The sequence below is a fragment of the Syngnathus acus genome, chromosome 9 (genome assembly GCF_901709675.1).
Source record: "Syngnathus acus chromosome 9, fSynAcu1.2, whole genome shotgun sequence".
Lineage (NCBI taxonomy): Eukaryota > Metazoa > Chordata > Actinopteri > Syngnathiformes > Syngnathidae > Syngnathus > Syngnathus acus.
Window position 1 is genome coordinate 7,992,772 of NC_051094.1, and position 11,690 is coordinate 8,004,461.

General features: G+C 40.2%; 1 protein-coding gene across 2 annotated transcripts; it reads right to left on the reverse strand.

Moving 5' to 3' along the window:
* Positions 1 to 149: 149 nt before the first annotated feature.
* Positions 150 to 11,243, reverse strand: rasef (RAS and EF-hand domain containing). Of its 2 annotated transcripts, none has more exons than XM_037258641.1 (18): positions 10,865 to 11,243; positions 9,450 to 9,794; positions 7,414 to 7,560; positions 7,260 to 7,350; positions 6,342 to 6,437; positions 5,911 to 5,988; positions 5,716 to 5,831; positions 4,223 to 4,291; positions 4,077 to 4,143; positions 3,853 to 3,938; positions 2,896 to 3,199; positions 2,445 to 2,639; positions 2,201 to 2,351; positions 1,839 to 1,920; positions 1,653 to 1,767; positions 1,360 to 1,467; positions 1,007 to 1,083; positions 150 to 882 (listed from the first exon to the last, which is right to left on the reverse strand). In XM_037258641.1, exons 1-18 carry the CDS (start codon positions 11,059 to 11,061, stop codon positions 780 to 782), a joined length of 2,427 nt encoding a protein of 808 aa, XP_037114536.1. In that variant the 5' UTR covers positions 11,062 to 11,243; the 3' UTR covers positions 150 to 779. The 2 variants fall into 2 exon arrangements, with proteins under 2 accessions (XP_037114536.1, XP_037114537.1); XM_037258642.1 differs by lacking the exon at positions 10,865 to 11,243 and adding an exon at positions 9,915 to 9,958.
* Positions 11,244 to 11,690: the final 447 nt, after the last annotated feature.

Sequence of the window (11,690 nt, forward strand, 5' to 3'; positions counted from 1 at the left end):
CTAGCACGGTTTAAATAGCCCAGTCAATCAAGCCAGTCGCAGGTATGCGTGATTTGGCTCGATTGGTGGGGTGTGTGACAGGCGGAGTTACCAGAATTAAATATAGAGCTTGTGCTACATGATAGAAAATAATAACTCATACATATTATGTTTATTTTTGTATTTTTATTTTTAAGACACATTTTAATACAACAGATAAGAAGCTGTCAGCAAAAAAAGGATTCAACTTTTCACTTGATAAATTCATCAACTATACTCATGTAATACTGTAGGGCAACAATCATATTAACAGTAGGTTGAATAAAACATTTTTTAAAGTGTAAAAATGTAAATTTCAGACATTTAGCTCTGGTGCAATGAAGAAGACATTTTAAAGGAAAGTTGAGCTTATTGCCATAAAACAACCCAATAAAGCCTTCTCTTTCCATAATAAACAACACTAACATACTTTCACATCTTTCTTAAAGCCGTCAGATCTCATCCGTAGGATCTACAAAGTGCGGAAAGTGATGGCAAATAAGTAAATAGCAACATGAGATGAACACAAGGGTTCCAAACACCTTTAAAAAGTTCAGTAAACAGTGTCATCTTCACACAAGTGACAGAAGTTGCAGTTGTGTTGAGTAGATGTGCTTCGCTTTACTTCCAACTGTCACTTCAAATGTCTTCACAACAAAGTTTTTGTTCCTTATGCTGCATTTTGTTTTCCTTGATTAAAAAAAAAAAAAAAATCCAGACCCAATGAGTAGGTCGCTTGAAATCCAGACCTGACAAGTGGATCAGTTGCAGCAGGAGAAGTTGGGCTTTTTCCCGGGAGCATCCAAATTGGGCAGAGACTGGTGAAAACCTGTCTCGTCCAACTTAGAATGTTTGGTCACTTGCCTTAGTTACAAGACAATAAACAAATAAGAAAGTTAAAAAAATAAAATAAAAATCAACCTCCCAAAACACGCATGTGAAGATACGTATGTGGTTGTAGAATTCTGGAAGGCAGCAAAACTTTTACCTGGCAAGATGCAGCACAGCTTCCAGGATATTGGAGCCATCTTTGGCACTGGTTTCACAGAACAGCGTGTTGTAGGTCTGCTTGCAGAAACATAAAGACATGCGGAATTCAAGAAGCATCTCTGTTCAAACATTGCACCATAAAAAAGTACAAGCCATTTTCAACACTCAAGATTGGTCAATAATTACATAAAACACTACGTCTGTGTATGTATGTATATAATAATTGCAATTACAACCCTTTTGATATGAGGCAATTGGATTCTTGCTCCTCACATCGGTGCTTGATCTCGATTCCTAACAAATGGCGATTGTTCACTATATGTGTGTCATGACAATAATCGTGATCATCACCATTGCCAGTTTCTCGCCGTAGCTGGTGGGCACACAGTTGGCCGCCCCTTGCCTGAGGTCACATTTGTTACCCACCAGCATGATGGGGACATCCTCCTGACCCATGTCCTGTATACGCACATGCACAAAACATCACCACAAATCATAGCAAAGCTTCATCACTATCACACAACACACAAAAGAGTACCCTGGTAACACTTACACATCTGCTGCTTGTGTAAAAAGGAAGAAACAAGGATATAGTAAGAATGCAAAGGAGATTGGAAAGTGAAAGTCAGACGTTTGGCGTTTACCTCAATCATGTCGACCCACTCCCTCACGTTTAAGAAGCTCTTCTCACATGTCACGTCATACAGCAGCAGAACACCATCAGCTCGCCGGAAGTAAGACTTGGCAATACTGCGGAATCTGGACACAACAGAACACTCATGATAACATGATACACAAACACACGGACAGACATAAGCATACACACACACCTCTCCTGTCCCGCGGTGTCCCAAATTTGTAACAGAGTGGGCTCTCCATCTACCATGAACGTCTTCATTTGGAAATCAACGCCTAAATCATAAAAAACAAACACACAAAAAATCAAATCACAAAGCAATATAATAATAATAATATATATAGCATAATCAAAAAAACAAACAAAAATAAACACAATGTCCTGGTTGGTTTACTGCTATCACTGATTCAAACAATAGTAGATGCCCATCTACAACCCATTTTTTTCATTAGCTGTCACTTTAAGGTGAAATTAATACGTATTATGATTTTACAACAAAGTTATGCTTCTTAGCTTTTAGGTCAGCTTAGCGCTTAGCATTGCTTTGAACCTCACCGAGGGTTGCGTTGGAGTTGAATTTGAACTCGTTCTTGCAGAGGCGCAGCAGGAAGCTGGACTTGCCCACCGCGGCGTCTCCGGCCATTACGATTCTGTAAGCCTTCTCGGACGTCATGTAGCCCAAGTCGCCACCTTCCTTTTCCTCCGTCTAAGGACAACAATATGGAAACGTCATACTGTCCTTTATCAGTGCTTCAACCGTTCCATACTATTTAGGTCAAATTTGGTCCGTGAGTCTGACCTGCACATTGATGGCGCTGACGGCTTTTCGGGTGTGCGTCGCGGTGGGGGTGGCTGGGTTTGCGGGTATCTGAACAGGCTCGGACGGGGTCTGAACGGGTTCAGATGGGGTCCGAACTGCTTCGGACGGCTTCCAGTCCAGAACGGAGCTGGTGTCAGAGCCAAATGCTGACTCGCCATCTTGAGTCTCTGCCAGCTGCAGTGTCAAATTGGACAACAAGCAAATATCAGACATACGCTGCCTCATACACATTTAAGAATACCTGGGGCCCTCACTCTCAATTGGGTTAGCACTACACGTACCACAATTAAAGTGTTATTCAAATGTTTTTTGGATGAGAAAGAAAGAAAGAAACTCAGTTGTGTATCATTTGTTCCTGCAAGCTCGATAGAAAATGGATGGAATTCAAGTGCGTAGACAACAATGCACATTTGAAGAATAAATTCCTCACCTCGATCTCCTCGATCAAGTTTTTCGCGACAAACACCTCAGTTTTCTTGGTCACGCTCTCCTCTTCCTCCGCCGCCTCCTCCTCCTCCTCTTCCAGGCCTTTGACCTCCTGCTCCGAGTCGTATCCGCCGTGCGAGCCTCGCAGTGTGGACAGGCCACTGTCCATGTAGATCTCGGGCAGGCTGTCCTCCTCGCACTCGCTGCTGTTCCGCCGTTTCAGGCCCGGATCGCATAATGCCAGGGCTAGTGAGTCAGTGCTGGGTCGCCGGCCGTAAATGGTGAAGTCGTCGACGCGCTGGCATAACCTGAAGAGAGGAACCGGAAAAAAAGCATTAACAATAAAAGGATGATGAGTGGTTGGAGGGTTCTTTAGCAAACTGGTTCATCAGGTTTGAATGCTTAAGTACACAAAACCTTTTGCAAGGAAACTGCTTCAATATTAAAAATAATTAAAGGTGCAACTCAATGGGCCCTTGCGCTAGCTTTCTCATGGCAAACCACCAACATGGGCATTGGACTTTGAAAACATGATATTGGCAAAAAAAGCTTGGCACTTTAATGTTGGCCATCTGTCTTAGAAACCTGCTTGTGATTGCAATGCACTTCAGTAAATTTTCCACTAGGAGTTTGTCAAAGTTGGAGACCACAACGGCTGACTTATTGTTGTTCAATTACAAGGTCTGGGTTTTTGAGACTTCTCCATGCAACCTGTTATAATGGACATGTCCACACAATTTTGTGTCCACAGGTCAAACAAAATTTTCCCCAACTTTCCAGGGGACACTACTGGATGACTTTATAAGGGGTTGTGGTAGACTCCTTAAAATACAATTATAATATTTATTTATTTATTTATTTATTTAATTAACCTCCCTCAAAATAATAAATAAATAAATAAAATATTCAACCTGGAAAACCGGCACCAGGATGACATTTATAGCAAGAAATTCAATGTCACCTCTCCAGCGCGTGCGGCGAAGGGTAGGCGAGGCTTTTACTTCTGTTTCTGTCCTTTGTGGCACTTGATGACCCGCTGTTACTTGACTGTAACACACACGTACGTACACAGCACTGTTAAACAAAATCAACCAAAATAATATTCCAAGAACCACTTCTGGTATTTAAAAACATGGGGCAGGTCAAAACAATGTCAGAAATATTCTCCCCACCCCTCTCCCCTACCTTGGTGGTCCTCTCCAAAGCAGTTCTCAAACCGTCATTGCTGTCATGGAGCTTCCTGTTGGCTTCCCTTTTCACATGCAGAAAAAGGATGATTATTTTTACAATATTGTGTCTGATGCAATTTGTTATGTGTGTGTGGCACATACTGTAGGATCTCAATCTGGCTCTCCAGGATTTCTCGCTCCTCAGAAAACTGTTTCATTAGTTCCTCGTCTCTGCAATTACCATAAGTTAAATACTAAATAAATAGTCACATTTGTTGGTAATCCGATCATGATGTACAATTAACATCTTTCAGGCTACATAGAAACAGTCGGATATTGAGAATTTACCTCTTTGAAAATGACTGTGGTGCCTACAAAAGTTTGCCAAATTCTTTTGAAATGTGACCCAAAATATTTGTGAGAATATTTTTTGGTGTAAGAAAAAAAAGGTGTGTTTCTATTGGTCAGATATATCTAAATACTGATCATGTTCATATTCACATTGATATCAGTGTGATGGTTTCATTAAGTGTAAGCCAATAATTATGGTTGTTTGTGTAGTTATCTACAATTTATCTACACTTTATTTATTGCTTCCCCTCAAAAAATTTTATAATTGTAGTTTCTGATTACTTTATATATATTTTTCTCTCAAGTGTTTTTACCATTGCATTATATTTTCTGAAAACTTCCTAAAATTGTTACATTTCATTTTATTTTTCCTGATTCATTTCAATGTTTTTTTTTTCAAAACAAATATAATAATAATAATACATTCTTTTCAAATTGTATGGAGATGTAATCAAACTTGTATTTACATAACGTGTGTTACCTAACTGTCTAGTGAGCATGAATCACATGATTTTGTGTCAATCAAATTGAGGTCATCGGTGGCTCCACTAAGCAGCTGTGCGTATCATTTATGATAAGAAAAACAAGACCAAGGCGAAGCGTTCTGTCTGTGCTGTGTTGTGTTGCCAAGCAACCACACACTGTGGGCCTGTGCTTGTTCCAGGATATCCTGTTTCGCCCAGTGACAAAAAGAATTCTGTGGGAGAGGACACAGTTTTGTCTGTCTGACCCTCAATGACTCAGGGTTATTCAAGAGATTGAGGTATTCTCCATCAAGGTAAAAAAGAAATGTCTTAAACATATAACCACCTGACTGGCTTGATGGATTGCTATTCCATTTCAGTCCTTTAGATGGCAGTAATGCACTATAAAGGTGAGAGCTTTTTTTCATTAAAGCTCCATCTGTTGAATTTGGTGGGTCACTGCCCCAAATGCATGTAGACTGTCGTGGTCAAAAGTGAGAGGAAACGCATCTCATCTGCATTATTACACCCCATTCTGAACAATCCTATTTCTAATCATTTTGTCTTTACGCCCTTCTGTAGTGATCTTTAATATTGGTGGATCAGTGTGTTAGCGCTAGCGTCTGTACTAACAAAAACAAGGACTTTTTTGGCTTATGAATACAGCTTTGTTACCTTGTGTTGTTGTCTACAATTTAAATTTTAACAATTTCAACCGACCTAGGACATATGTTATGTTAGCATCTATGCTAACATCACTGTTCATAAATGTGGCAACTGTAATACAGACTGATATAAACAGCAAAAAAAAAAAAAAAAAAAACTCATGTAATGAATGACCTTTCATAGTTGATGCTCTGATCGGTGAGCTCGGTCTTGAGCGAATCCATGTCACTGTGTAGACACGCCACTTTGGTTTGAGACTTGAGAAGCTCCTGTTTAATCCACTGATTCTCCTACATGCAGAGATGCAATACTGAATGCGATAGTAATTAAAGAACAATAGAAAAAAAAGGTTGCTTGCAGCAGTCTTACCAGCGTGAGCTCATTAACCTTCTTTTTCAGGGCCTGACTCTCATCCTTCACTGTGATGTTCTTGTACTTCTCCTCGATCTGTGCTCCACGTTTTGGTTAGATCACATTAAAGGAACCGTAAGAAAATCATTAGTAAGCTACTATGCTAATTAGTTAATTTTTGTGTGTGGTTATTTTGGCGATACGGTAGTCATAAAAAATGTCACCTTTGTGTCTGTATGATTTTCACTTTCACAACTTTTTTTAATGAAAAAAATGGTTATTCCTTTCTGTTAATTTTGTTTTCAATATATCGGGCCATCGAAAACGCCTTCCAAATATTTGCTACGCTTTTCCCAGGCTTCAGTTTAAGAAAACATGTCAATTGACTATTATAACTTTTATCAAGGTGTTGATGTTTTTATTTTAAGAAAAAAAAAAAGACTGGTTACCATTTGCATCCTCTGGATCTTACACTGGAGCTCACACACTTCAGTTTCATAAGTTCTTCGCAACTCATTAAGCTCCGCCTCCCCTTGCTTCTTTTCCTATACACACAAACAAAACAGCAACAACAATGACAGCAATCATTTACACTTTCTTTCCCAAATGATTGGAATGAAAGGAGCATTCGGTGTAGTAGTCCTGTGACACGGTCACCTGTTCCTGCTTTAGAAAAACTGATAAGCCTTGTCAAAAAGAAGTGGGCTCCAATTTGGCGTGTCACAAAGCAAACAGCAGCCCCTGAGTCAGCTGAGTCCATGTGCTACGCTTACATAAGTCAGTATGTACACACGCTGATAGGGATCCTACATTATTTCACTTTTCAATAAACTAAGTTACTTTATTCATGTTAATGATGGTTGCGTTTGCCTGTGAAATACATGCAAGGATAATTATTATGGATGTTTAATTCTCATTTATAATAGAATGAAAGTGTAAAAAGAAATAAAAGAAAGACTTAAAAGGATGAAATCAACTCCACGAATAAAGAATAATAAATAGTTTCTCAATGACAAATGTTTGACTTAGTTTACACCGATTTAAATGATGTCATGCTTCTTATAGTAAAGGAGCAGTCGGGTTTATTTCAGATCAGTCCTTTTGGTTTGACATAAGGGACGAATTGATCAAACTGCTCAGTGCATCTTTGTAGAGAAAAACATTGCAGCTCAAGGTGGTCAAAATATTTGCAACACCATAACTGCAACGGCAACATTTCAAATTTAAATTTAATAATATTGACTGCCATACAAGTGCTAAAAACTGAAACTGAGGTTATTGTTAATTGAATTGCTCCCTGACAGTTTCAATCAATTATTTTGATGCCATGGCATGATGTTGCTAGTGTACCTAATGAAGCGTCCCACCTGCTCACGCGCTTTCCTCTCGGTGATGTGAATGCGTTGGTCCATCTCCTCCTCCATCTCACTCAGCTGCATGGACGCTTGATCCTGTGCTCTTTTACAACAACATTGTTACTTCAAGTGTGTGTATGTGTGTGTGTGTGTGTGTATCACTTACCGCCTGATGGCAAGTGCCAGGTTCTCCATTTCGGCATTCTGTTGTTTGATCTCCTTGACGAAGCTTTGCAGAACTTTCTCCAGCTGAGGGACGAGCCTGGGCTCATTCACGCTGATGTTCTGGTACAATGTCGCCACTAGATCGTGTCTGCAATGGGAAAAATTAACACTTGATGTTCTCATTCATGAATCTGGTGAGGGTCACTGCCACAATTATAAAAAACCTGCCATAGTGAGTTATTTATATTTCCCATTTGTGTCTGAGTTTGATTTCCTGTCTGTGCCTAATGGAGCATTTGGTGTATGTAGTATTCATAGCGCGTCGAAGAGTGCCATGTAGTGTGTTGACTGACAGGGCGGGCTGAGTACACAGACATGGCCGCCGTCAGTCAACAGCTCGCGGCGTACGCTTGTTTTCTATGACCAAAAACACACACAAACATACCAAAGCCGAAGTCGACCCGATAAGTGTTGTTCTGCGGTATGACCAGAGAAAACGTTCAGGCCTCCCCTTTATAAGTAACATTTATTTCTTCCCTCATGGACACAAAAACTCATCTTTGTCAAAACATATTTTGTCAAAATGTCTTCTGTCAGCTGACCGGGGATAAAGAGAGCGAGCGGCTTTAGTGCGTGTGCATCACACACACGACCGCTGTGACAATCAATGTTCTCCGAAAGCGCAGCACCGCCGTCCCATGTCAGGCCTCCTGGGGTCGCTCACAGACTCACACACACACACATAATCCAGAAAAATTGCATCTCCAAACCAATGATTTTGAGCATTGGGTCATAGCAGATTGTGGTAAGAGAGGAATGTTGGGATAGCACCAACATGTGATGTAGCTTCGAGGTATGTTCAACAGTCAGTCAATAAAGCCCAGTTAGGCTTCACCGTTAGTTGTCCGAAAATTAAGTACTGCAAGATTCAACATCCACCTAATGATTGACATACCAATACTATCCAATCTTAGCCAATCACATCACACAAAAAGGTGGGATACAGCAAGTTAAGAATCCTTGGCACAAATATTTCTTATTTTTCTATCAACTTTGGTGAAGAACAAATAGAGTGCTGCATATAGAGTACATAATGTCACAATAGGAGTCCATAGTGACTCACGGTGAAGAAGAATAGAAGCAAATACTTTGTTACTGCACTTAAGTAGATTTACTAAGTAGGTTTTCACGTATCTGTACTTGAATATGTATTTTTCGGACAACCTTTTACTTTTCCTTCTTACATTTGGAAACAGGTATCGCCAGTCTTCTCCTTACATTGTCAAACTAGGCTTGATACTTTGTTCAACCTCTGCAGATGATGTCACATCATATGAAAAATGTAAATGTAGAGATGTAAAGTCAATCACGGTTAGGAACCCGATGAACTGAGAGCTTGGCGTCTTACAAATAAATATCCAAAAAGAAATATCAGAGACAGCAGTGGCATGGAAAAACATTAACCAAGCATTATTAACATGAGCAGATTCAGAAATGCAAGCTATTTCTGATCCATGATTTTATTGAAGAGAATATTTTGATATATTTTGCTAACTTTGTGCACTGACTAATGAAAAATGGTAATTGAGCTTACAACAACAAAACCCTCATCCCTGTACGTGTTTTTACATTAGGCAGAGATTTTGAGGCTGCCACGTGACAAAATGTTCGCCACAAATAATGGATGGGGAATATCTTGCTTCTCCAAATCTGTTGACATTAAGTTGTGTCTGTCTTCAAAGTCCCCACCATTTTAGTCAAGAATTCAACCACAGCTCTCCATCTATCAACTTTTTACATTGTCATCTGAGGAAGTTGAAAAAAAATGACCTGTCTATTTTGACAAAGTTAGTCTGATTCCAAATGTAGAATGTAAAAATTAATTACATTAACTATTCAAGTAAAGTGCAGAAAAATAATTCATTATGATTATTACAAATTCAGTAAACCTAAAGAATAGGATAGGTATTACGTATGCTTGCATGTGTGTTTGAGTATTTGTCTGAAATCGACGATAGTGCCGATGGCTGTACTGACTTGGGTATGAACTTGCTCTGCTCCCCCAGCCGGGCCTCGAAGTCTTCCCAGGCGACTTCGCACGGCTCGTCATCGTCCTCCTCCTGTCTCGGCTCCTGCGCCACGTCCATGCGGTGTCGCTCGTGGAAGCCGCTGATGAACTCAGGCAGCGTGATGGTACCGTCCTTATCCACGTCCAAGCGGTTGAAGAGGCGCTCAGCCTCGCTGGGACTAACTTGCAGCTCGGTGCAGATGGTGAAGAACTCGTCGCGCTCAATGCTGCCCGACCCGTCCGTGTCATAAGTGTCGAAAAGTGCGCGCAGACGCTCACGTTCCTCGGCGCTCATCACCTTGGGACGTGGCACACTGAGGTGGTAGAAAAATAAATAAATAAACACGTTAATCCCTCTCGGTTTTCGTCCAAAACACCCCCAATGAAGTGTGCACTCTCACACTCAGGTAAGCCACCATCAACTATCACTGTACCTGTGTGTACGTGTGTGTGCGTGAGGCGTGTTCACAAGCCTCTGGGCTTATTCCCTCCCTCTTGAGGATTAAAATAAGTCAATAAATTGAGTCAAGTTTCTTTTTTTGGGACGCAAAGTAAATTAAAAGAAATCGATTGGGGGGAAACTCAGTAATAAAAAATAATGGATTTGTTTTTAATTGAAGAGGAAGTCATCACCGGAAACAAAAAACTTTTTAATATAGTGCCTCTGCTAATCTAAATTTCGCATTCCGATGTATAGTGCTTTGGTGCAATTGGAATCAATCTGATTGATTAACCCGTTTTCATGCTTCTAGGGCGCAACCATCTTGGCAGTGCGCTGCCACCTGCTGTCTACAGAAATTGACGTCAGAACGCCCTTGGCTTGCTTTGTCATGTGACTAAACCCAGAAAACAGATGACCCGTGTTCTGACGTGATGTTCTGGAAATGGAGAATTCTGCGCAGGATCTTAGCCATTCCCAATATTGCGTTCTTTTGAGAATTCTTAGGAGAAAGGGGCATATTAACAGCATTGATCGAAATTATTTTTTCCTTCAATGCAAAATATTTGCGAATTGCCACAAACGGCATCTTTCATATTTGTCATGTTTTAAAATCCCAAGATGTTACTATTGATTAATATTAATTGAATATGAATTAATTCATTCAGTCATTCTCTAAACAGCTTGATGAGGACAAGAAAGTAACCTAACAACATTTGTTATTCTGTTACTTCTCCCAAAGCAGGACCACCACAAGGTGCAAAGTCAATAAAAAACATTACAAAAAACAACAACAACACAGCAATAATATAAAGTAAACAGCAATGACAAGTTAAAGACAAGTTAAACAAATATGACAACCAACCTACAAATGCATTATTATTTTTGTGTGGCCATTTGTTGCTAACCAAATTGTATTATATTTTAAATATTACATTCTCTGACCTGGCTTTGACGGTTTCCTTGAGACCAACGTTGTCCAGGCCATCTTCTTGATCTCGGAACGTTCCGCTGTCACCGCCGATATCTGTTAAAGTGGAAGAGTCTTTCCTCATCAGTTTTTCACAATCCTCCTCATTGCGGCTTTGGGAAAGCGAGCTTCGTCGACGTTCCGACAAGGCTCTTGCTGATGCCGTTGCCATCTTTATGCCTTTTTGTTTGTCTTACTCAAAACAGTCCTGCAGTTGCTGGAGTCTCCATGCATGCACTTTCAAAATACCTCGACATGGCAAATAAAAATGATGCGCTGGCTTTTTATAGGAGCCATCCCACTCATGTGCTTCCTCTTAACGCATCACATGTGGACCCTCCTGATGGGAACACTTTCTATGATTAAAATGTCCATGAAGAAGACATTCTAAGAAACGCTGCAGGCAAACCAAAGTGAGAGTCTTGGCTCGTCTGCATTTCTTCATTTATTATTGCCATTAGCTTCCAATAACACCTTGTTTATCATACACAAAGTCACCACCAATAGGCTTCCGTTTAAACATGAGAAAGTGCTTATTTTTAACCGTTATGTCAATACAGATGGCTGGCTGGAATGGGGCACAGTAATGTTTGGCCCAAGTGCCTCAAAATTGCCAAAGATTTGTTTTCTTGTCAATTTATTGTCACTCGTTGCTAGGTAGAATTCACAGGGCACCATCATATTTGCCCCCAAGAACAAGTGTCTCAAAATTGCCACAGATTTTTTTTTTCTTGGTCTCTTGTTGCTAGTAATGCTCACAATGATTAATTGTTAATTAATGCAAATTTTTACAATGGCCTG